The sequence below is a fragment of the Pleurodeles waltl genome, chromosome 5 (genome assembly GCF_031143425.1).
Source record: "Pleurodeles waltl isolate 20211129_DDA chromosome 5, aPleWal1.hap1.20221129, whole genome shotgun sequence".
Taxonomy (NCBI): Eukaryota; Metazoa; Chordata; class Amphibia; order Caudata; family Salamandridae; genus Pleurodeles; species Pleurodeles waltl.
In genome coordinates, this window is record NC_090444.1 from 1,719,051,604 (window position 1) to 1,719,078,327 (window position 26,724).

At 44.4% G+C, this 26,724-nt stretch overlaps 1 protein-coding gene across 2 annotated transcripts in view; it reads right to left on the reverse strand.

Moving 5' to 3' along the window:
- Window positions 1-26,724, reverse strand: part of TDRD6 (tudor domain containing 6) — a 1,091,010-nt gene that overhangs the window by 343,969 nt on the left and 720,317 nt on the right. For both annotated transcript variants that reach the window (XM_069236084.1, XM_069236083.1), the window contains 2 exons: window positions 18,601-18,684; window positions 18,252-18,356 (listed from right to left, as the gene is read on the reverse strand). In XM_069236084.1, coding sequence (XP_069092185.1) covers window positions 18,252-18,356; window positions 18,601-18,684 — 189 coding nt within the window. The remainder of the gene's footprint in view (window positions 1-18,251; window positions 18,357-18,600; window positions 18,685-26,724) is intronic.

Genomic DNA, 26,724 nt, shown 5'->3' on the forward strand with positions numbered 1-26,724 from the left:
CTACTTTATGCTTGTGTATCTGAATAAATGGTTCTTGTATGGTAAATGCTTGTATCTCACTTACTCTTCTTAGAGATGTGATAGCAATTAGAAATGCAACTTTCCATGTTAAGTATTGCATTTCACATGAGTGCATAGGTTCGAAAGGTGGACCCATGAGTCGAGTTAAGACAATGTTCAGGTTCCACAAAGGAACTGGTGGTGTTCTTGGTGGTATAATTCTCTTTAGGCCTTCCATAAACACTTTTATGACTGGTATCCTAAATAATGAAGTTGAGTGCGTAATTTGCAGATATGCTGAAATTGCGCTAAGATATATTTTAATGGATGAAAAAGCTAGCTTTGACTTTTGCAAATTTAGTAAGTAGCTTACAATGTTTTTAGCAGATGCGTGTAATGGCTGGATTTGATTACTATGGCAATAATAAACAAATCTTTTCCACTTATTTGCATAGCAATGTCTAGTGGTTGGTTTCCTAGCTTGTTTTATGACGTCCATACATTCTTGTGTAAGGTCTAAGTGTCAGAATTCTAAGATTTCAGGAGCCAAATTGCTAGATTCAGCGATGCTGGATTTGGGTGTCTGATCTGTTTGTGTTGAGTTAACAGATCTGGTTTGTTTGGTAGTTTGACATGAGGCACTACTGAGAGGTCTAGTAGTGTTGTGTACCAAGGTTGTCTTGCCCAAGTTGGTGCTATTAGTATGAGTTTGAGTTTGTTTTGACTCAATTTGTTTACCAGATATGGAAGGAGTGGGAGAGGGGGAAAAGCGTATGCAAATATCCCTGACCAACTCATCCATAACGCATTGCCCTGAGACTGATCCTGTGGGTATCTGGATGCGAAGTTTTGGCATTTTGCGTTTTCTTTTGTTGCAAATAGGTCTATTTGTTGTGTTCCCCATCTTTGGAAGTAAGTGTTTAGTATTTGGGGGTGAATCTCCCATTCGTGGATCTGTTGGTGATCCCGAGAGAGATTGTCTGCTAACTGATTCTGAATCCCTGGAATAAACTGTGCTATTAGGCGAATGTGGTTGTGAATCGCCCAATGCCATATTCTTTGTGCCAGGAGACACAACTGTGTTGAGAGTGTTCCTCCCTGTTTGTTCAGATAATACATCGTTGTAAGTTGTCTGTTTTGACAAGGATGTGTTTGTGGCTTATTATGGGTTGAAATGCTTTCAACGCTAGAAATACTGCCAGTAGTTCTAAGTGATTTATGTGAAACTGTTTTTGGTGAGTGTCCCATTGTCCCTGGATACTGAGTTGATTGAGGTGTGCTCCCCACCCTATCATGGAGGCATCTGTAGTTATTATGTATTGAGGCACTGGGTCTTGGAAAGGCCGCCCTTGGTTTAAATTTATATTGTTCCACCATAGAAGCGAGGTGTATGTTTGGCGGTCTATCAACACTAGATCTAGAAGTTGACCCTGTGCCCATTGTGATGCTAGGCACTGTTGTAAGGGCCGCATGTGCAATCTGGCGTTTGGGACAATGGCTATGCATGAGGACATCATGCCTGCTAGTTTCATCACCATCTTGACCTGTATTTTTTGTTTTGGATACATGGCCTGTATTACATTGTGAAATGCTTGTTCCCTTTGTAGACTTGGAGTGGCAACCCCTTTTGTTGTGTTGATTGTCGCCCCTAAGTATTGCTGTGTTTGACACGGCTGAAGGTGTGACCTTGTGTAGTTGAGTGAGAAACCTAGTTTGTGGAGGGTTTCGATGACATACTTTGTGTGTTGTGAACACCGCTCTTGTGTGTTGGTTTTGATTAACCAATCGTCTAGGTACGGGAACACGTGTATTTGCTGTCTTCTGATATGCGCAGCTACTACTGCCAGGCATTTTGTAAAAACTCTTGGCGCAGTTGTTATCCCAAATGGCAACACTTTGAATTGGTAATGTACCCCTTGGGCTACAAACCTTAGGTACTTTCTGTGTGGGGGATGTATCGGTATATGGAAGTATGCATCCTTTAGGTCTAGTGTTGTCATGTAGTCTTGTTTTTTGAGCAATGGGATTACGTCCTGTAATGTCACCATGTGAAAGTGATCTGATTTGATGTAGGTATTTAACGTTCTGAGATCTAATATAGGTCTTAGAGTTTTGTCCTTTTTGGGTATGAGAAAGTACAGAGAGTAAACTCCTGTTCCTTTCTGATGAATTGGTACTAATTCTATTGCTTCTTTTTGTAACAACGCTTGGACCTCCAGTTGTAGAAGATCCATGTGTTGTTTTGACAAATTGTGTGTTTTCGGTGGGACATTTGGATGGAATTTGAGAAATTCTATGCAATAACCATGCTGGATAATTGCTAGGACCCAAGTATCTGTTGTTATTTCCTCCCATTGTTTGTAGAACTTGGTTAGCCTCCCCCCCACAGCTGTTATGGGTTGGGGATTTGTGACTTTGAAGTCACTGCTTGTTTTGTGGAGTTTTGGGACTTTGGAACTTCCCTCTACTTTTTTGGAATTGTCCCCCTCTATATTGTCCCTGAAAACGTCCCCGCTGATATTGGCTCCGATAAGTGGGCCTTGTTTGTGAGGTTGTGGGTTCTGTGCTTTGTCCTCGAAACTGTGTTTTACGAAATGTGCCTCTGCTCTGTGGGGAGTAGAGTGTGCCCATGGCTTTGGCCGTATCAGTGTCCTTTTTAAGTTTTTCGATGGCAGTGTCCACCTCCGGCCCAAACAACTGCTGTCCGTTAAATGGCATATTCAGCACGGCTTGTTGTATTTCCAGCTTGAATCCTGATGTACGCAGCCATGCATGTCTCCTTATTGTCACTGCTGTGTTTACAGTTCTAGCAGCTGTGTCTGCTGCATCCATTGCTGACCATATCTGATTGTTTGAGATACTCTGTCCTTCTTCCACCACTTGCTGTGCTCTCTTTTGGAACTCCTTGGGCAAATGTTCTATAAAGTGTTGCATTTCGTCCCAATGAGCCCTATCGTATCTGGCCAACAACGCCTGTGAGTTGGCAATACGCCACTGGTTTGCTGCCTGTGCCGCCACCCTTTTCCCTGCCGCGTCGAACTTACGACTCTCTTTGTCTGGAGGTGGTGCATCTCCTGAAGTGTGTGAGTTCGCCCTCTTGCGAGCTGCCCCTACAACCACTGAGTCCGTTGTTAGCTGTTGTGTGATGTACACGGGGTCTGTTGGTGGCGGTTTATATTTTTTCTCCACTCTTGGAGTAATGGCCCTTCCTTTTACAGGCTCCTCAAACACTTGTTTGGAGTGTTTTAGCATTCCAGGTAGCATGGGGAGACTCTGGTACTGGCTGTGTGTGGACGACAGTGTATTAAATAGAAAGTCGTCTTCAATTGGCTCTGCATGCAGGCTGACATTATGAAACGCCGCTGCCCTTGCCACCACCTGTGCGTAGGCTGTACTATCTTCTGGTGGTGACGGTCTAGCTGGATAACAGTCAGGACTGTTATCTGACACTGGCGCATCATAAAGATCCCACGCGTCTGGATCATCCTGACTCATCCCTGTATGAGTTGGGGATTGCATCATTGGTGGAGTGGCTACCGGTGATGGTTGCGGAGAGCGTTGTGGAGACGGTTATTTGTTGTTTGTGGAGACGGGGTTATTTGTTTAGCCACCTTTGCCTGTGGCTGCTTGTCTTTCTCTTGAAAGGCAAGTTTGCGTTTCATTCGAATTGGAGGGAGAGTGCTGATCTTCCCTGTTTCTTTTTGGATGTGGAGCCTTCTTTGGGTGTAGTCTGGCTCCATTGTCTCCAGTTCCTGTTCAAATCTATGTGTTTGCATTTGTGAGGACAGGCCTTCTTCCTCTGTGTAGGAACTTGATTTCGGTTCCGAAGCCGGATGTTTCGGTATCGAAACCTTTTCGGCTGCCTTTTTCGCTTCCAACGAAACTTTTTCGCTCTTCGACGTACAGATTTCTCGTTACCGCTCTCTCGGTGCCGAGATTTCTCTGACCCGGTGTCGAGTCTGCTCTGACCCGGTGTCTCGGGGTCAAGTGTGCTCTGTGCCGGTATCTCGACCGGAGTCGGACGACTTCGACACATGCATGCCCTTTTTCGGTGCCGATGCCCGGTCACCTATTTTTCAGGTTAAGCCATGGCCTGTTGGCGGTGGTGTCCCCTGGGCTTTACTGGTTTTTACGTGAGTCTTGTGTATCGACGTCTTACTCACGGTTTCTGGCGTCTGTTCAGGATCGACCTCTTCCGAGTCCTCGATGGAGAAGGCTTCCTCTTCTTCCTCCATGTGTTTTTGTCCTGTCAGCACCGACGCCATCTGTAATCTTCTTGCTCTTCGGTCCCTTAAAGTCTTTCTGGACCGAAATGCTAGACAGGCCTCACAAGTATCCTGTTTGTGTTCTGGCGACAAACACAAATTACAGACCAGATGCTGATCTGTGTAAGGATACTTGTTGTGGCATTCGGGGCAGAAGCGGAATAGGGTCCGTTCCATTAGCCTTGAAGACGCACGCGGTCGGGCCGACCAGGACCCGCCGGGGAATCGAAAACCTCAAAGGGTCACTGGAGCTCTTCCGAATTCGGTGTCGATCTGTTGTAGCTAACCCGATACCGAACACAAACAATACCGTCTAATTTTCCGAGTTTTTCACTAACTTTCCGAACCGAAGGGCGGAGCGAAAAGGAACACGTCCGAACCAGATGGCGGAAAGAAAACAATCTAAGATGGAGTCGACGCCCATGCACAATAGAGCCGAAATGGGAGGAGTCCCTCGATCGCGTGACTCGAAAAGACTTCTTAGAAGGAAAACAACTTGTAACACTCCGAGCCCAACACTAGATGGCGGGATGTGCAAAGCATGTGTATCTGCAGCTACACATGCCATCGAACATTTATATATATATATATATATGGAAAATGTCACTTACCCAGTGTACATCTGTTCGTGGCATTAGTCGCTGCAGATTCACATGCTGTGAACATCCCGCCATCTGGTGTTGGGCTCGGAGTGTTACAAGTTGTTTTCCTTCGAAGAAGTCTTTTCGAGTCACGAGATCGAGGGACTCCTCCCATTTCGGCTCCATTGCGCATGGGCGTCGACTCCATCTTAGATTGTTTTCCCCCGCAGAGGGTGAGGTAGGAGTTGTGTATGCTAGTAATAGTGCCCATGCAATGGAGTAATGTACATAATGTAGTTTAAAGTAATATATTTACAAATATACAGATGTTCAAGATCAACTTCTAAACGGCTACAGGCGCCCGTGGAGGCGGGTGGGCACATGTGAATCTGCAGCGACTAATGCCACGAACAGATGTACACTGGGTAAGTGACATTTTCCGTTCGATGGCATGTGTAGCTGCAGATACACATGCTGTGCATAGACTAGTAAGCAGTTATCTCCCGAAAAGCGGTGGTTCAGCCTGTAGGAGTTGAAGTTGTTTGAAACAATGTTCGTAGTACTGCTTGGCCTACTGTGGCTTGTTGTGCTGTTAGCACATCTACACAGTAGTGTTTGGTAAATGTATGAGGCGTAGACCATGTAGCTGCCTTACATATTTCGGTCATTGGAATATTTCCTAGAAAGGCCATGGTAGCACCTTTCTTTCTAGTTGAGTGTGCCTTTGGTGTAATAGGCAGATCTCTTTTTGCTTTAAGATAACAGGTTTGAATGCATTTAACTATCCATCTAGCAATGCCTTGTTTAGAAATTGGATTTCCTGTATGAGGTTTTTGGAAAGCAATAAATAATTGTTTTGTTTTTCGAATTAGTTTTGTTCTGTCAATGTAGTACATTAACGCTCTTTTGATGTCTAATGTATGTAGTGCTCTTTCAGCTACAGAGTCTGGCTGTGGGAAGAACACTGGTAATTCTACTGTTTGATTTAAGTGGAACGGTGATATGACTTTTGGTAAAAATTTAGGATTTGTCCATAGAACTACTTTATGCTTGTGTATTTGAATAAATGGTTCTTGTATGGTAAATGCTTGAATCTCACTTACTCTTCTTAAAGATGTGATGGCAATTAAAAATGCAACTTTCCATGTTAAGTATTGCATTTCACAAGGGTGCATGGGCTCAAAAGGTGGACCCATGAGTCGTGTTAAGACAATGTTGAGGTTCCATGAAGGGACTGGTGGTGTTCTTGGTGGTATAATTCTCTTTAGACCTTCCATAAATGCTTTTATGACTGGTATCCTAAATAGAGAAGTTGAGTGCGTAATTTGCAGGTAAGCTGAAATTGCTCTAAGATGTATCTTAATGGAAGAAAAAGCTAGCTTTGACTTTTGCAAATGTAGTAAGTATCCTACGATGTCTTTTGCAGATGCGTGTAAGGGTTGAATTTGATTATTATGGCAGTAATAAACAAATATTTTCCACTTATTTGCATAGCAATGTCTAGTGGTAGGTTTCCTACCTTGTTTTATAACCTCCATACATTCATATGTAAGGTCTAAGTGTCCGAACTCTAGGACTTCAGGAGCCAGATTGCTAGATTCAGCGATGCTGGATTTGGGTGTCTGATCTGTTTGTGTTGCGTTAACAGATCTGGTATGTTTGGTAGTTTGACATGGGGCACTACTGAAAGGTCTAGTAGTGTTGTGTACCAAGGTTGTCTAGCCCATGTTGGTGCTATTAGTATGAGTTTGAGTTTGTTTTGACTCAACTTGTTTACTAGATATGGAAGGAGTGGGAGAGGGGGAAAAGCGTAAGCAAATATCCCTGACCAACTCATCCATAACGCATTGCCCTGAGACTGATCTTGTGGGTACCTGGATGCGAAGTTTTGGCATTTTGCGGTTTCCTTTGTTGCAAATAGATCTATTTGTGGTGTTCCCCAACTCTGGAAGTAAGTATTTAGTATTTGGGGGTGAATCTCCCATTCGTGGATCTGTTGGTGATCCCGAGAGAGATTGTCTGCTAACTGATTTTGAATTCCTGGAATAAATTGTGCTATTAGGCGAATGTGGTTGTGAATCGCCCAATGCCATATTTTCTGTGCCAGGAGACACAACTGTGTTGAATGTGTCCCTCCCTGTTTGTTTAGGTAATACATTGTTGTCATGTCTGTTTTTACAAGAATGTGTTTGTGGCTTATTATGGGTTGAAATGCTTTCAGCGCTAGAAATACTGCCAATAGTTCTAAGTGATTTATGTGAAACTGTTTTTGGTGAGTGTCCCATTGTCCTTGGATGCTGTATTGCCTGAGGTGTGCGCCCCACCCTATCATGGAGGCATCTGTCGTTATTACATATTGTGGCACTGGGTCTTGGAACGGCCACCCTTGGTTTAAATTTATACTGTTCCACCATTGAAGCGAGGTGTATGTTTGGCGGTCTACCAACACCAGATCTAGAATTTGACCCTGTGCCTGTGACCACTGTGATGCTAGGCACTGTTGTAAGGGCCGCATGTGCAACCTTGCGTTTGGGACAATGGCTATGCATGAGGATAGGTCTAGTGTTGTCATGTAGTCTTGTTGATTGAGTAGTGGGATTACGTCTTGTAATGTCACCATGTGAAAGTGATCGGATTTGATGTAGGTATTTAATGTTCGGAGATCTAATATAGGTCTCAGACTCTTGTCTTTTTTGGGTATGTGAAAGTACAGAGAGTAAACTCCTGTTCCTTTCTGGTGTTTTGGTACTAATTCTATTGCTTCTTTTAGTAGTAATGCCTGAACTTCTAGTCCTAGAAGATCTATATGTTGTTTTGACATATTGTGTGTTTTCGGTGGGACGTTTGGAGGGAATTTGAGAAATTCTATGCAATAACCATGCTGGATAATTGCCAGTACCCAAGTGTCTGTTGTTATCTCCTCCCAATGTTTGTAAAATTAGCTTAGTCTCCCCCCCACAGGTGTTATGTGTTGGGGATCTGTGACTTGGAAGTCACTGCTTGTTTTGAGGGGTTTTGGAACTTCCCTCTATTTTTTTGGAATTGTCCCCTTCTATGTTGCCCCCGAAAACTTCCCCGCTGATATTGGCTTTGATAAGTGGGCCTTGCTTGTGAGGTTGTGGCCTCTGTAGGTTGACCTCGGAATCCTCCCCTAAATTGTGTTTTGCGAAATGTGCCTCTGCTTTGTGGGGAGTAGAGTGCGCCCATGGCTTTTGCGGTATCAGTATCTTTTTTGAGTTTTTCAATAGCAGTGTCGACTTCCGGCCCAAACAACTGCTGTTCATTAAAGGGCATATTCAGCATGGCTTGTTGTATTTCCGTCTTAAATCCTGACGTACGCAACCATGCGTGTCTCCTTATCGTTATTGCAGTATTTACTGTCCTTGCAGCCGTATCTGCTGCGTCCATTGATGACCGTATCTGATTATTGGAGATACTTTGTCCTTCTTCTACCACTTGTTGTGCCCTTTTCTGGAACTCTTTGGGTAAGTGTTCTATGAAATGCTGCATTTCGTCCCAATGAGCTCTATCGTATCTTGCCAAAAGTGCTTGTGAATTGGCAATACGCCATGGGTTTGCTGCTTGTGCTGCAACTCTTTTTCCCGCAGCATCGAATTTGCGACTCTCCTTGTCTGGAGGTGGTGCATCTCCCGAGGTATGAGAGTTTGCTCTCTTGCGAGCTGCCCCAACAACCACAGAATCTGGTGTTAATTGCTGCGTAATATAAACAGGGTCTGTTGGTGGTGGCTTGTACTTCTTCTCCACCCTTGGAGTTATGGCTCTGCCTTTTACAGGATCCTGAAATATTTGTTTGGAATGTTTTAGCATTCCCGGGAGCATAGGTAAGCTTTGGTATTGGCTATGAGTGGAGGAGAGTGTATTAAACAAAAAGTCATCCTCAATTGGTTCTGAATGCAAGGTGACGTTATGAAACGCAGCTGCCCTTGAGACCACCTGCGTGTAGGATGTACTGTCTTCTGGTGGCGACGGCCTCGCAGGGTAACAGTCTGGGCTGTTATCTGATACAGGAGCATCATAAAGGTCCCATGCATCAGGATCATCTTGACTCATTGCAGTATGAGTCGGGGATTGCATCAGTGGTGGAGTGGCTACCGGTGATGTGTGCATTGATGGTGGTGGAGATGGTGGTGGAGTTGTTTGTCTTGCCACCTTTGCCTGTGGCTGCTTGTCCTTTTCTTGAAAGGCAAGTCTTCCTTTCATTTTAATTGGGGGAAGAGTGCTTATCTTCCCTGTGTCTTTTTGACTGTGGAGCCTTCTTTGAGTGTAGTCTGGCTCAACAGATTCAAGTTCCTCTCCGAACTTATGTCCTTGCATTTGGGAGGACAATCCCTGTTCCTCTGTGTAGGAACCTGTTTTCGGTTCCGAGGCTGGATGTTTCGGAATCAAAATCTTTTCAGTCGCCTTTTTGGGCTCCGGGAAACTTTCTTTATTTTCGGCGTCGTGGTGTCTCGGTGCCGAACCATTTCGGTGCCACTGTCTCGGTGCCGAATCTGCTCGGAGCCGCTGTCTCGGGCCCAAGATTGTTGTGTGGCGGTATCTCGACCGGAGTCGGATGACTTCGTCACATGCATGCCCTTTTTCGGTGCCGATGATCGGTCACCTATTTTTCGGGTTAAGCCATGGCCTGTTGGCGGTGGCGTCCCCTGGGCTTTTGTTGTCTTCTCGTGAGTCTTATGTTTCGACGTCTTACTCACAGTTTTCGGCGTTTTTTCTGGATCGAGCTCGTCCGAGTCCTGGATGGGGAAGGTTTCTTCTTCCTCCTCGAAGCGCCCTTGTCCTGTCGGCGCCGACGCCATCTGCAGTCTTCTCGCTCTTCGGTCTCTTAATGTCTTCCTCGACCGAAACGCTCGACAGGTTTCAGATGCTGATCTGTATATGGATACTTATGACATTTTGGGCAGAAGAGGAATGGGGTCCGTTCCATCAGCCTTGAAGAGACACGTGGCCGGGCCGACCAGGCCCCGACGGGGGGATCGAAAAAACCCCGAAGGGCCACCGGAGCTCTTCAAAAGTCAGTGTTGATCTGTTGTAACTAACCCGATACCAAACGCAAACAATACAGACGATTTTTCAGAGATTCTAACTAACTTTCCGACCCGAAACACGAACCCGATGGCGGAAAAAAAACAATCTAAGATGGTCGACGCCCATGCGCAATGGAGCCGAAATGGGAGGAGTCCCTCGATCTCGTGACTCGAAAAGACTTCTTCGAAGAAAAACAACTTGTAACACTCCGAGCCCAACACCAGATGGCGGGATGTGCACAGCATGTGTATCTGCAGCTACACATGCCATCGAAGGAATGGTTTCTTACCTGTAACTCCAGTTCTCTCGTAGGGGTATTTCCATGATAGTCATAAGCATTGAATAGTTCCGCGCGCCTGCGGGGACCCCGGAGCACTGATGTGAAGTATATTCTTAAGTGCAAACACCAGCCGTTTAAAGAAAAGGTCTGTCAAAAAACACTTAAGAATAACATTGTGCAGCCTATGTGAACAGCTACACAGGCCAAATTGTTGAAAAGAAAATCAATAGTAGTGTAAATTCATGTTCAAACACCTATTTATTCTAGAAATGTAATAACAAATACATTCTCATACTTTATTTACACCTCTGATGAGAATAAAACAATGCAGGGCAGTGTAGCCCATAGGCTGCCATTATACAGAATGTAAATAGAGCTGTGCCTTTAAGAAAAGTAAAGTCTTCCTGTTTCCCATCATGCACAGCAAAAGGCAGTTGCCTCAGTTCTTTTTTGGAGGCTATTACCTGACATGAAGAAAAAACAAAACATTTGTTGGAGTACCCACCTCCATAATATTCATGTTCTATGTCAACTCCACCGGGGAGGAGGGAGGGTTGCTTATGACTATCATGGAAATACCCCTACGAGAGAACTGGAGTTACAGGTAAGAAACCATTCCTTCTCTCGTAGGGGATTTCCATGTATAGTCATAAGCATTGAATAGAGTAGCAAGCCCATCCCCATAGCCGCGGTGGAGTCGATATAAGAATACTGAGAAAAACATGAATCATGCAAACAAATTCTTGAGCAAAGCCTGTCCAACCTGAGCATCTGCCCTAGCGTCTGTATCAAGGCAGTAATGCTTAGTAAAGGTATGGACCGACCTCCAAGTGGCAGCCTTGCATATTTCTGCCAAAGGGACATTTCTCATCAAGGCTACAGTAGCTGCTTTCCCTCTGGTCGAGTGGGCTTTTGGTCTACCACCAAGGGATTTGTTTGCTAACTGATAACATAACATTATACATGAAACAATCCACCTGGATAAAGATTGTTTAGATGTGCCCAAACCTGTTCTGATTGGGCCATAGTTAATAAAAAGCTGTTGTGATTTTCGTAAGCTTTTTGTCCTGTCCAAGTAAAATTTCAATACTCTCTTTACATCCAGAGAGTGCAGAGTTCTCTCAGCAGGAGTAGCTGGATTCTGAAAGAAAGTCGGTAATGAAATTGTTTGGATCACATGGAAGTCGGAGACTACCTTAGGTAGAAATTTTGGATGAGTTCTCATTACCACTTTTGCAGAATGAAAAACCGTGTAGGGTTCCTGAGCGCAAAGGGCCTGGATTTCGCTGACCCTACGCGCTGAAGTGATTGCCACCAGAAAAGCAGCTTTCCATGTGAGATGCTGCAGCGATGCCTTGTGTATCGGCTCGAATGGCGGCAGCATCAGACGTGATAAGACAACGTTCAGTTCCCATGGAGGAGAAGGCTTTCTAATGGGAGGAAAAACCTTTTTTAAACCTTCTAGGAAATCCTTAATAATCGGAATCCGAAAAAAGGAAGTTTGTGAAGGACTCTTTCTGTATGCTGTTATCGCCGCCAAGTGAACTTTTATTGACGACAGTTGTAAGCCCGATTTTGCCAAACTTAACAAGTATGGTAAAATAGATTGTTCTCCACAAGAAACCGGGTCAATGTTGTTGTGTAAACACCAAATGCAGAATCTCTTCCCCTTGCTTGCATAGGCTGATCGTGTGGAAGGGCGTTTTGCTTCCCTCAGAATTTCCATACAGTCCTGAGGTAAGTTCAAATGTCCATATTGCACTAGCTCAGGAGCCATGCTGCCAAACTCAACGATGAGGGGTTGGGATGAGATATCTGCCCTCTGAACTTCGTGAGAAGGTCCGGGCGATATGGTAGCCTGATGTGTGGTTTGAGTGACCGGTGAAGAAGGTCTGGGAACCACCACTGGCGTGGCCACTCCGGAGCAATTAGGATCATTTTGGTCTGAGCATTGGACAGCTTCTGGAGAACTGCCGGAATCAGGGGAAGCGGTGGAAAGGCGTAAAGAAATGCCCCTGACCAGCTTATCCATAGGGCATTCCCCAGTGTCCCTGGATGGTAATATCTGGAGGCGAAGTTTTGGCATTTTTTGTTTTCTGGGGTTGCGAATAGGTCTGTAGAAGGGGTACCCCAGAGTGCGAAAATGGAATGAACGACGTCGTCGTGTAGTACCCATTCGTGGTTCTCGCTTATTACCCGACTGAGGGCATCCGCTTGAACATTCTGGATGCCGGGCAGGTGAGTTGCCACTAGCGACAGGTTCCTGGCTAGAAGCCAATGCCAGATTGTCTGGGCCTCTCTGGATAAAATTCTGGACCTGGTGCCTCCTTGTTTGTTCACGTAGTACATAGTGGCCACGTTGTCTGTCTGAAGAAGGAGAGTTTCCGTTCTCAGAGAGGGAAGGAAGGCTTTGAGCGCAAGGTGGACTGCGCGAAGTTCCAGCAGGTTGATGTGATAGAGACTCTCTTTCTGTGACCACTCGCCTTGGACTCGAAGATGTTCCATGTGAGCCCCCCATCCGAGCAGTGACGCATCTGTTACGATGGTTTGAGATGGAGGTCGTTGTTGGAACGGAATCCCCACCAAGAGATTGCTGGGCAAACACCACCACTTGAGGGATTGTAGGGTGTGAGGAGACAGCAGGACTTTGTTCTCCCAATCGTCCCTCAGTTGACACCACTGATCCTCTAGATTTTCTTGCAATGGTCTCATATGGAGACGAGCATTGGGAACCAGATGGATACAAGACGCCATCGAGCCCAGTAGAGAAGCTATTATTCTTGCAGTGGCTTGAGGTCTTTCCTGCAGTTGTTTGCACTTTTGGAGAATCGATAACCGTCGTTCCTCCGAAGGAAACACCTTTCCTAGCTTGGTATCTACAATGGCCCCTAAGTAATGCAACCTCTGAACAGGTGTTGCTGTTGATTTCAGAAGATTGACTTGAAGACCAAGTTTTTGTAGCAGTCGTAGAGTCCATTCGAAATGCTGCTGTGCCTCGAGATAGCTGGAGGCCTTTATGAGCCAATCGTCTAGATAGGGATAGACGAATATTCGCTGTTTCCTCAAGTGGGCGGCTACTACCGCCATGCATTTGGAAAAAGTCCTTGGCGCTGATTTTAGGCCGAACGGTAGAACTGCAAATTGGTAATGGCGTTTTCCGACAGTGAACCTTAGGAATTTTCGATGTTTCTTGGCTACTGGGATATGGAAGTAAGCGTCGCAAAGATCTATCGCACATAGCCAGTCGCCCTGACGTAAATGTGGGTAAATTTGGTGTAAGGCTAACATCCTGAATTTTTCTTTGCGAATCCATTTGTTTGCTGTCCTCAGATCTAAGATGGGACGAAACTCTTGTTTGTCTTTTTTCTGTACAAGGAAATATCTCGAATAAATCCCCTTCCCATGTTGGCCGATGGGAACGGGTTCTATGGCTCTTTTTTGCAATAGGATATTGACCTCTAACTGCAGAGCTTCGAGATGGTGGTTGGCTGTTTTGGGTGGAACAGATGGTGGAGAACTGGTGAATCTGAGAGCGTAACCATGTCTCACAATATTCAATACCCAGGCGTCTGTTGTGATGCGTAGCCACTCGTCTAGATGATTTGAGATACTTCCCCCTACCGGAGTGGGTAACGGAGGAGGGGGAAGCAAAGATTCAGGGCCTAGACGTGGGAGTTTGTCGAGGTGTCTGGGTCTGAGGTGTTGAACGACCCCTTGTCGACTTTCTGGAGAAGCCCCTCTGATGCTGCTGCTGCTGCTGTTGCTGAGGGCATGAAGACGACCAATGTGGAGCCTGATACCTGTGGGTGAACAGTCTTCTTTGATATGGGCGGAATCCCTTTCGCTGTTCTTTAGGTCGCTCTATGCCTACCGCTTTTAAGGTATCCAGCTCCGACTTCATTCTGGCCATCTCATCATCGGCATGAGAGCCGAATAAAGTGGAGCCTGAGAAAGGCAGGTTCTGTATCCTCTGCTGTGCTTCGGGTTTAAGCGATGTAAGCCGCAGCCATGCATGTCTCCTGAGCGCTATACCATGAGCATAGTTATGTGCGGATAGAGTTGAAGCATCTGCCGCAGCACTTATGATCTGGTTAGAAACCATTGCTCCCTCGCTCACGACCTCTAGGAAATCTTCCCTTTTGTCCCTAGGGAGATGCTCTGAGAACTGTAGTATAGAGTCCCAGAGGGATCGATCATATCTCCCTAATAAAGCAGTGGCACTGGCTGCTTTCATGGTGATAGATGCCGTCGAGCATACTTTTCTTCCTGCAGCATCGATCTTTCTGCTTTCTTTGTCTGGGGGAGCAGAGGAAGACGGTGACGTCGAATGCGATTTCTTCGCTGCCACTATAACTACCGAGTCTGGTACTGGGTCCGACCTCAAGAATAGAGGATCTTGCTCTGGTGGACGGTACTTTTTAATGAGTCTGGAAGGAGCAGACTTTGTTGTAGCCGGCGTGAGAAAAATGTCCATTGCCGGTTCAATAAGACCCGGAACCAGTGGAAGTAAAGGTCGTGAAGATGTCCTTTGATGCAAGGTCTCAAAGATTACTGATGTCGATTGGGCTGGAGCTGCTAGCGGGATATTCAGCTTGGTTGCCCCTCTCACTAAGACCTCCTGAAATGTGTTGACACCATCTATGGGAGACACTCTTGGGGATGGTGAGTCTGATAAGGTTGGAGAGTAGTCTCGTGTGGACGATGAAGAATGTCCATGATGTGATTGACGACGGTGCCTTGAGGTAGATGTACGTCTCGAGGAATAACCAGAACGCCCTGCAGATCGCGTTGGAGTCCTCGGAACAGGTTCTGGAGGAGGCGCCGAAAGAGGAGCCGTAGGTGTTACCGGCGTCTGTGGTAAAGGCGACTGCCTTTGTGAGAGCTGTGGTGATGCTGGAAGTAGGATAAGCGAGGCCGAGGATTCTGAGGTTGTATAAACCCTTCTAGGCCTCTTAGATGGTCTTCTCGACGTCGAAGCACTCCTCGACGTCGAACTGCGGTGACGCCGAGTGCCTCTAGACGTCGACTCGTCTCACCGCTGAGAACCTCTCGACGACGAACCTCGACGTCGGTGCAGTGACGGTGAACGCCTCCGACGGCGAACACTCTCTCTCGACGGCGATCTCCCTCGCCGTGTCGACGGCGAGCCCGACTCGGATCTCCTTGGCGTGGACTGTGTTCGCCGTGTCGACGGCGACCCACATCCTCTCGACGTCGGGTGTCTTCGCCGCCTCGACGGCGAAATAGCTGTCGACGGCGAACGATGTCGTTTTCTCGCCGGCGAAGCACTCCTCGACGGCGAACATGTTGGCGCCGTTCCCTGCTTCGACGTCGACGCTCTCGACGTCGTCGGAGATCTATGTTGTTTTTCAGCAGGTCTGGAAGGAGTCATGGAGGAAACAGGTTGAGCCCTGGTAGAAGTCTGACCTTCTCCTCGCTCTGTAGTGGAATGGCCACTTTTTCTCCTGTCCTCTTTCGCCTGGAGTCGGATCTTCTCTCGGTCACGAAGGGTTCTTCTAGAGAAGGTTTTACAGATGTCACACGACTCCGGTTTGTGGCTGGATGGAAGACAAATTATACAGACCCTATGTGAATCTGTTTTAGCCTTCTTTCTTCCACAAGAAGGACATTTATCAAAAAGTGAAGGCATTTCTAACTAGAAAAACCTCAAAATTCTGTCAGAATTTAACAGAAATCAGTAGAAAATGATCACTCAAAGGTAAAAACGTCGAGTGAAAATGAAATTCAGAAGATATTTCAATGAATTTCTGTCACAAAAGCTTTTGTGAGGTAGAGCTCAATGCTTCAGGGTCCTGTCAGCAGGAGCCGGAAAAAAGAACTGAGGCAACTGCCTTTTGCTGTGCATGATGGGAAACAGGAAGACTTTACTTTTCTTAAAGGCACAGCTCTATTTACATTCTGTATAATGGCAGCCTATGGGCTACACTGCCCTGCATTGTTTTATTCTCATCAGAGGTGTAAATAAAGTATGAGAATGTATTTGTTATTACATTTCTAGAATAAATAGGTGTTTGAACATGAATTTACACTACTATTGATTTTCTTTTCAACAATTTGGCCTGTGTAGCTGTTCACATAGGCTGCACAATGTTATTCTTAAGTGTTTTTTGACAGACCTTTTCTTTAAACGGCTGGTGTTTGCACTTAAGAATATACTTCACATCAGTGCTCCGGGGTCCCCGCAGGCGCGTGGAACTATTCAATGCTTATGACTATACATGGAAATCCCCTACGAGAGAACATATGTATATCTATATATAGGGCCCCTCATCTTTTGAGGCTGATTCCCCAGGCCCCCTTTTTTTTCTTTTTTAAAAAGAGGAAGAGGAACTCTGCCCCTCCCATTCATCCCCACCTCCCCCATTCACGAGACATTATAGGCCATGGGGAGCCCACGGCTGAAACTTACAAAAATGGGGAGGTGACCACGCAGGCCATGGCCCTGTGTGGCCTCCCTCCCACTGAGCCTCATAAGGCCCTAGGGTCCCCAACCCCCAGGGCTTTTTAAAAAGGGATCCCAATCCCCTAGGACCTTTTTTTTTTTTGTTGTAATTTGTTAAATGGGAGGGACGAGTCACTTTAGGCCTCAGAGAAACCACCCTTGGGTCCCACATTTTTGGTACCCACCATAGGCTCAACAGATCAAAAGTCTGCTCCCAGCCGCCGGGAGCATTTTCAAGCTCACGCCCACTGGAAGCAGATGTGGTTTTCTACTGAGATGAAGCAAATACAGGTTTTCCTGCTCGGGCAAGTGGAACTGCTATGTCCCTGGCATGAGAGCTCCCATCCAGACATAGGTAGCCTATATTTGAACACTGCAGTTCCGGCCATAATTTTTTTTTTTTAATCCCGTGGGAGTCCAGCAGGATTGCAGGAATTTTTGCAGATTTATTGTTTGCCCAGGGATGGAGTCCCTCAGGGTCATCCCTACCTTGCCCCCTTATACTTTTTATCATTTAACACGTCATGACAGGGGGACTAAGTCCCATAATGGCTGCCAGCAACTTTTTTCTCATGTTGCTGGCATCCAATCAGAGCGCACGCTTCGTGGGAGAGAATTGGCCCAAGGGGAAAATGTTCCCTGGGCCAATCAGAATGCTCTATCTTCAAATTGGAGCTCCTGCGAGAGTCTCTTGAACCTCTCGCGCACCCAACCATCCAGATATCTATATTTATTTTTAACCTTCATGTCATAAAAACTACAAAATGGATATACACCAAATCACAAAAAGCAGAAGCTGCAAACCAAGATCGAGCTTCCTGCCAAATTTGGTGTAATTCCGTTCACCAGTTTTCGCTGTAGCCCTTCTATGGAAAATGCATGGAGATTTTGTGTGTTGGGTCCCACCTTTTTTTTTTTTTTTTTTTTGGTCCCCACTTGACGGATCACACCAAAACTTTCCATTCCCAAACTATTAAAAACAAAAAAAAGTAGCACCTTTTTGGAAAGTTTTGTGGAGAGTTTCACTGAAACAAAGGTTAAAGTGATGTTCTAGTTAGGTGAAAATGTCATTTCATTTAATTTAAAAGGATGTTTTAAACTCAAAAAACACTTGCATTAATCAGTTGTAGTTTTCTCTAGTAACTAAAACTTGTGCCCTAACGTAACCAACTCGCGTCTCCACCATGCAGTCTCATCATCCATTATGTCATTTCAGATGTTGCATGATTTCTTCTCAATAATGTCACAGAACATATCTTGAGTGATGACAATATGTGTGTAAATTAACAAAGCCTTGCAACTCAGAAGATCAAAAGTCTAGTTAGAGCAATGTTGATAAAAAAAAAAAAAAACTGCTGCACAGGCTCATCAAGGAGCACTCTTTAAGAGTCAGTCATAAATGACTGGTAGATTAGGGACATCTGAGAATATTCTTCAAGAGGATCTCCCTTTAGCACTATAGGAGAGGCACAATTGGAAAGAGGTTACATGGTGACAACCTTGTGCCACCACAATAGCAGACAAGTGTTGATGTTATACAAATTCCATGACAGAAAAGAATTAACAAAATAATGTAGATAACGTTCTTCAACAACAGTTTGAAACCCACTGCTCACCTCCTAAAGATGAACTAGAGTCTGTTTTTTCATATGCTTGTTCTGAACAGGTACAGGTAAGCAACATCTGATTTTCAGCAGTTAAAATGATTTGACTTTCTGCTACTGAAAATAAGAAACAAATTAAATATTAGTTCCAAATACAAACTTTTAATATCAGTACTTAAACCAATGTTTTTGACTGTTTCTTCTCAAAACCCAACTATGATGATAGATACCCATTAAAAACAAACAAAAAACTAATTTATTCACCTTCCTGTCCCTAAAAAATGCAATTATAGTCATTCAAGCAACACACCACTATTTCACCACATTGTAATATTAGAAATGTGTTTGGATCAGAAAATACCTTCAACTGTGTGGGTAGGACTAGTTATTTTGCGTTCCAGATTTGCATCAGAAATGTCTGGTAACTCTTCATTCAATATAAGACCTTCAAATAAGAAGAGATTTACTAGTAGGTTAAAAAAAAGCATGTCAGTGAGTCTGAACTCACATATTATACATCAGTTTCAGAAAAAGACGTTTCCATACAATATCAGAACAGATTTAACACTTCGACAATACCAAATCACATTTAACAAATACTATTTACCATTACCAATACCATGTATTTTCTATACATTAAACCAAGGCACACAAATTATTAGAAGTTTCTTCGAGACGATTTTAAAATCCACAAACAAAATAATAGTAATTTAAAAAATGGTAGCCCACCAACCACCTCAATTTGGAGACCAACTGTATGTAGGTCTAGCTTACCAGTGTGCATTGTACCATTTAGTAATTTGTCAAAAATGCTGTTGAGTATCAATGTAGAAACTAAAGGGCCTTTTTACAGGTAGGTCTGTTGGATACTTTAAGAACTATGCTGTCATTTTACATCCCTGGATGGTGTTGCTCAATTTAAAGGTTTACTACAACGAACAAAATGACGACCAGCACGCTTGAATTACCATCCGCATCCCAGGCCACTGTTTTTGCCCACTAAGCCACTACACAAAGCTGCACACTAACGAGACACAAATAGGCCAAAACTGTTTTAGGGTTGCTGACATTTCAGTTCAGAGGGGAAAACTGCCTTGCAGATCGGGATGAACTGTTCCTATTGCATAGGTTCAATAGTCTGAGGTGGATGGTGGACAAAAAAAGAGACCGGGATGAGGAACAAAGTAATTACCTGTTGCTGAGATTAGTTAAAGCAACCCATCCATCCTTTTTTTGCATTTCTCAGTGCAACTTGTACGGCCAGACAGGGTCTTATGCTTAATGCACACAGAACCAACCTCCACGCTTATGAAAGGGTTCAAATAAACTGAAACTGGGTTGAGGTTGCCTGTGTTCTAGTTCAGAGGCACCTGGCCTGCCAGTTCAAGTGGGCTGTTTTTTACTGGAGACCACAGCTGATTTCTAATTGGCTAGATGGACCCACCTCCTAGAATATACATGTGCACACAAAGCACAGTAGTTCACAGGCAGTGTCTGGTTTCTAGATATATAGAGTTAATAAGTCCTTTTTGAAGCCTTTTTTTTTTTTAACACTAGAAAGTCGTCTGTCCTCTTTTAGTGCAGAACTGGAGAGTTCCTCCAGTTGTGCATCAACTGAACCAAGAAAGCTGTGTCAGTGAGCCTTGGGGCACTTTCAGGTTCTTTTACATACACGCAAGCACACACTTGTAGACACACGTATAAATATCCACTTTACAAACAACCACACACATGGACTAATGGGCACATGCAGGAATGCCACAGAAAGACAGAAGCACTGCATAAACTGCAGCAAAGACACCATAGATACTACACTTACAAAACCTGCTCTGCCTTCCCTTTTTTTGCTGTCTTTGTCTAAGGTAAACTGTGGATACATTGATTTGTACAAGAAACACACGTAACACTCATGCATCAGTAAGTAATGAAGCACACAAGGGAGCAAAGGAGGAAGGGCCAATTGCCCGTGTAGTTGTGTTTCTGCCAAAGAGGACATTGGAGGTTTCACCAAAGAACTGCTGTGACTGCACCATTTCCTCTTACACCGCACAGGTAAAGGAGCTTGTAAAAGCTGTCAGCCTAAAGGTGGTCTTCCTCCAAACTTTGTGCCTTTGCCCCTCCTGCTTTGCTAAATTAGTTTTTGTTGGCCTTAGGACTGTGCACTTTACTACTTATAAAGAGTGCCTAGGTGCTTGTGCTCACTCCCTAAAAGATGACAAAATTTCTTTGCACCTGATTAGCATATTTAATTTACTTGTAAGCCCCTAGTAAAGTGTACCTTATACCCATGACAAGTAAACTAAACGCTACTAGTGGGCCTGCAGCATTTATTTGGCCACCCACCATTAAACAACACGTTACTTGCCTTCGGTAACACATTATCTTTTGTTGACGGCGTCAAAGGAGCACTCATCGATACTGACTTTGGCGTTTAAGATTTTGAAGATATTTTAACTGTCAACGGCTTTGTGGTGGAGGCTACGGTCGATGACTGACGGTAATGAAGATACCAAGGTTACCGTCTTGGACGATGTTGATGTTCTCGTCGACAGTGGGAAACTCGTCGTTGACGTTGGAAAGGCTGTCGTCATCGACGAGGTTGTTGTTGACGGTGGGAATTTTAAAACTGGTGTGTCGACTGGAGGAGCAGAGGAAGGCTTCTTAAAGAAATGAGATGACAGACTAAGGAGTAGGAGGCACAGATGATTTTTTTTTATTTTTTTTAGCCCTTTTGGAACTGCTTGAATGTCCTCTGTCCCCAGTTTAGGAGAGTTTAGGAGGCGATGAAGGGCTGTGGCCTTTGTAAGACCCTGAGATCTTCTCTTGTCTGCTCTGAGGTGGATCTTGACTGAGCAGTCCTCACTCTTATGTGATCTCCTGGAAGATGTAGAGGAATCATCACTCACTGAATCAGAGACTGGATTATCTCTAGATTAAGGTTTTTGCAGCCATGTCAACAATCTGCCTTCTCTATCCTTCAGGGCTTTAGAGGAAAAGGTGTGACATACCTTGCAATCCTTTGCAGAGTAGTCTGGATAAAAGGCAGTATATGCAGTTATGGTAAGGGTCTTCAGAGTGCAACTTCTTTTTACCACAGGTTTTGCAGGATCTGAATAAACCTTTTCTCTCCTTGTCAGACATAGTAGAGGCCTTACCAGGTATCAGTCAGAATTAGTTGAGAAGACTATAATTTTTTGAGTATTCCAAAAATAGAGCAGAGCTCTGAAGAGACTCCCTAGCACGACGTGCGGCAGAAAATCTGAGGAACTGGAGCATCTCTAAGGAAGGTTCTAAAGGGTGGGGTCGCCTAAATGGTGGACCCTGAAGTTTGGTCCTTTTTCTTAAAATGACTGATAGGTTAAACCTAAAGGCCCTTAGGCCTCTCAATTTAGCACTCTATGTTATTACTACTTAAAGGTACCTGGGATTCCCATCTCGACGACAGGGAATGATTCAAGCATGTGAATCTATGAACGTTCAAATACTGGCGTAAAGAGGGTATTTTCCTACAGCAGGTACAAATAGTTTGATGTCTAGGGGACTGTAATTTAAAATCCTCTTTAATGTTCAAGTTGGATTTTAAGTCACTTGTGAAAATGGCTCTTTTGAAAAGTCGACATTTTCCAATACTAGCCATTTGGTGCTTGCAGCCTGGTTCCTGGGTCACCTTACTAGGCATTGTTGACAGCTGGCCTCTGTGTACTGCTCCCAGACAGCCACACAGTAGAGTGCCTGGATGATGGCAGGACTGGGGGGTAGCAGATTGAGGTGTGCACAGCCCAAATTGCACGTCAACACTGCTGCAGCTCACACATGATAAACGTCATACTAGCCTATTGTGCTAAAGACAGGCTAGGACCAGAGCAGGGAGGCAGGAAATTCCAGACAAGTCGGTAGGGAGAAAACTTTTGAAAAGGGGCACCAGGTGTAAAAATGGGACCCTCAGGCCCACGCTTCAGTTTACTTCTGGACCTTCAGAAGGACTGAGGACTGCCCTCCTGTGTACTTTCATAGGACTACACCCTGCTGCACTAAGAGGACTGCCATGTTGCCTGAACTCTGCCCAGTGCCCTCAAAGGACTACCCTGCTGTTTCAGTTCTGTTTTAATGCTTGAACCCAAGAATTCCACAGTGACTCCATGGGTTAGTTGGTTGACCTCCTGATGTAAGCCTCAGGTAGAGAATGCTCCAACCATCTTGAACCCACACCTGGACCCAGTCTGAGTGAGTCCTGAACCTCCAAGATGCGCTCCTCCGGTCCTGGACCCTTGGAAGTGATGCTGAGAACTGAGAAGAGACCGGGACCTACCTACTTGCCTATCACCCAAGGTCACTGGTCGGGCTTTGCAGAAGCTCCCACTACATTATTCTCCACAGCAATAAATCTCGTTCAGCTGCTCCTCACAGAAGGGTTATCCAGCCTTATGGAGCCGTTGTCAACTACAGCCTGCAGCTTTGTCCAGCTGGAGATTTTTGAGTTCCAAAAACGGACTAAGTTTGAACCCAAAAATCTTCAGTGCAAATTTGTCCAGAAGCTTCCTGACGATGACACCTCCTCCTTGGACAGTGCTGTCTGCCTTGCCAAACCTACCTGCTCAGATATCTTAATTCTAAAATTGTTTTAAGTATGAAGATAAGCAGAAACCAGCCACAACCACTACGCATATCTGATCTGAGCTCTATCACGGTCGGCCAAAACTTTCTACTTTGCGCTGGTCTAGTGCAACTAGATGTCCGTGGTTGGTGCTTTGATTTTTTAGGCACTATTTTTCACTTTAAAAATTAATAACTCCAGTTCTACTAATTGCATTTTTTTTTCTTTGGCTGTCAAATAATTTACTAAAATGTACTCAATGTTTGTAAAATCGTATGGGATTTTTCTTGTCTAATATTTTAATTTATAACTCTAAGTACTGCGTAACTACTTTACAAATAGCCCCTAGGAGGAATGCTAACTGCTTTTGTGCAGAACTACCGAAGGGTTAATCAGAGGTCAATTTTGTGACTTTTGTGGTTCACCCCTGGCAAGGATTGTGAGTGCTGCTTGAAAAAGGTTAACCCACCTCCCTCACCCCCAACCAACAACCCAATTTCTTACTGAGCTCTATATGCTGTAGTCTCTATACACACAGCTCTTAACCTACATAGCTCTATGCACGAGTAGTTAAGACACTCCAGGTTTTCATCATGGGATGTTAGAAATTGTAGTCCAACTTAACAGATAAAACCAGACCAACAAGTTCCACAATTCAAAAACACTTTGTGGATCTGATGAGCTACTCACGCATGGAAGTGGGAAACATGAGAGCTCTGTATACATCAACAAGTGAGGATTCAGATTAGTTGTATTTCATGGTAAATTTTATACAGGATATTAGTGGTAAGAGATTTATTTCTTCTGGCTTTTGAGCACCCTCATATGCAAAATGTGAACAAGTATTAGCAACAGTGTGCAGAACACTAATTTAGAACCTTTTCAGATGTTAAAAGAGGTTGCTGTACAGAGCAGTTAGGAATCTTCACCTAGATACAGTAGGCACCAGAAAGAGCAGTACAAAAGATAACTTGTTTGTCCTGCGTTTTTCATGCTCTGGCTCTTTTACTGATGAGGGAGCAAAACACTCTGGTAGAGTCATCGACTGCCCAAAATGGAGGGGAGTCAAAACTTTTATACTAAGGCAGCAGGACTCCTTAGCACCAATTTTCTGGAAAGAAGGTGGAAAAGTGTGTTAGCACTGAAAGTGCCTGTAGCTCACTCATTCAACAAATTGACGTATTGCCATGAGGACAACAGTTGTCAGAGACAGAAGGGGCGACAAGCAACGATAGATAGGCTTTAAGGTTTAAGGGTACACACAAAGAAAAAAAATGTTAAGGTCCCACATAAGGCCTACAAAGGTCTTTTAAAGCTTAATCTGATATGGCTTGATGAAACGTCTTAGACAACTCACTAAAAACAGAAAGCTGCTACTGAGCAGGGCAAACAAAGATTACAAACAGAGACTTACCCCAGAATCTTTAAGCAAAGTTCACAGAAACGCTATTTAAATAGGTGTTATGATAGGAATCTATGGTATGCAGGCCTTTAGGAGCCTAAGATTGTTCACTGTGCTTTCATCTGAAAGAATTATGTTTGCCCATTTATTTTTTATTTTTTAACAAACGTGAGTAGGCTACCAATGTGACGTTGTTTCAAGTGCACAAGGCCATGCTTAATACAACATCAATATTTTAAGATTACCAATGGACTCAGTTCGACCACAGGAAATGATTCAGGCATTACAATCTGCCAAAGACCAGAAGCCAGGGAACTAAAATATGTAAATAGCACCAAAGTCAGAGGAAATAAAAAGAACAGTTTTTCACTGAAAACAGATTATACAGTCACCAACAATAAAATGTTTGTTACCTGAACGATGTGCCTATGTGTATTACACTGTGGCAGTCACCACTGTTTAGATATTATAAGGACAGAGTTCCCACAGGAAGAGCATTTTTTTTAGTTCACTAATTACTAACAGTTTTGGACAGATCCGAAAAGAGGCCACCAAGAAAAAAAGAGGGTATCCATAAGTGCAAGTTGCCATGTCAATTCCCATAGGAAACGTGGCTTTCTGAAACAGAAAAAAACGGCTAAACTAAATTACACTAAATTTGTCAGAAAGTTACAACTTTATTAATTGTGATTTCTGTAATTCAGTGTAAATCTGTTCAGCCATTTGAGTTACTAGCTTTCAAAGAGGGGCTCAGATTAGTCATAAATGGGTTAATTCTTCCCCTTTTGTATACTCCCCATGCATCAGACCGGAAACACCGTCCAGTAACCATCACTGCAGATCTTTTGCAGTCTCCTCACAAGTCTGGACATGATTGGAAACATCCCTTTGATACTGGGCCCACTGAGACTTCAGATCCCACTGCAAAGCCAGCATATGCCACCTGGTGTGCTTGACATGCAGGATTACATCAATACCTGTAGTTTAAGCATACCTCATTCAAACAGAGGACAGATCAGGGTCATAGCCTCAATGTCCTGGACTACTCTTTCTGTCTGATAGGCAAGAAATCGGGAGTCTAGAATGTCTACCATGAAGGGGGGTGTCTGAAGAGTCATCAGGTGTGACTTCAGTACGTTCACTGTGAACCCCTGTCGCATAGGCTCTCATTATTCTAATGAGACTACTGGATTTTGAGCAGCAAGATCGTCCACGTTGTAGGAGACTGAGTGTGACCCACTGTGGGTGACACCTGTCGCTCTAAATCCGAGGTTTGCTCCGGCTAACAAGCAGTGCCTCATATCTACCAGAAGATAGGGATGATTGGGCAGCCGAGCGCATGAAATATTAGGTTTCTCAGGGAAGTTGTGGTCACTCAGGTCGCATCCGGTTCTGTCATTCACAATTCAGTCTCATATATAAATGACGATAAGAAGCAGTGTGAGTTTTAATGACTAGTTTAATAAAATGCCTGCATTTTAGATAGCAAAGCATAAGCTGCAATAACCAGGATGACACAACATGACAATATTAAAATGGTGATGAGGAGAGTGAAGCACAAGAATAATGCAATCATATTGCCACTAGGATATATGGACTATTTCCTATCTAAGTCATAATCTGAGCACAGCATGTTAAGATCTAATTCTGCCTTTCGGGTTCCCCCAGGAGGACATCAACCCTCATACCCGAGCAAAGGCCTGTTGTCTGCGTTAGCATCTGCAGCAAAGCATTCAGCATACAGTCGTGGTTCCCTGGCTGGAATCTCCCTCTTAACGTGTAATGGGACTAGGAAGTGTTTTTATAATAACACAGCCGATGTTCTAAGAAAATGTCCCTACGTAAGGATGTGTATTTTCTACAAATGTTGGAGACTAAACTTCTACCACGTTCACCGGCAATGTACCTAACTGTAGCCTTGACTAAAGCACAAAGTGATCAAGAATGTCTTGTTTGAGAACACAGTGCTGGGCTAAGCAAAAACAGATAGATGAAAATAAAACAAGACCGTAAAACTGGTTATTGTAAAAATAACAGTGCAAAGCCGAATAAAATATATCTAGGTCAAAGTGCACAGCAGCTTAGTGTGTTAAACTAACGTGCATGGAGCTTTAACTAAAATGGCTATACAACACCCTCCCCTTGTCAGTTGCAACCTCCTGGCTCTTCGGTCCCTGAGCGTTTTTCTCGACCGAAACGCGCAACAGGCCTCACACGACTCTTCCTTGTGCTCGGGGGACAGGCACAAGTTACAGACCAAATGTTGGTCTGTATAAGGATATTTACTGTGGCATTTAGGACAGAATCGGAACGGGTTCCGTTCCATCAGTCTCGATGTTGCACGCGGTCGGGCCGACCAGGCCCCGACGGGGGATCGAAAATACCCCGAAGGGCTACCGGAGCTCTTTAAGGCTCGGTGTCGATTTGCCCTAACTATCCCGATACCGAACGAAACAATACCGATGAATTTTCCGTTGATTCTGACTAAC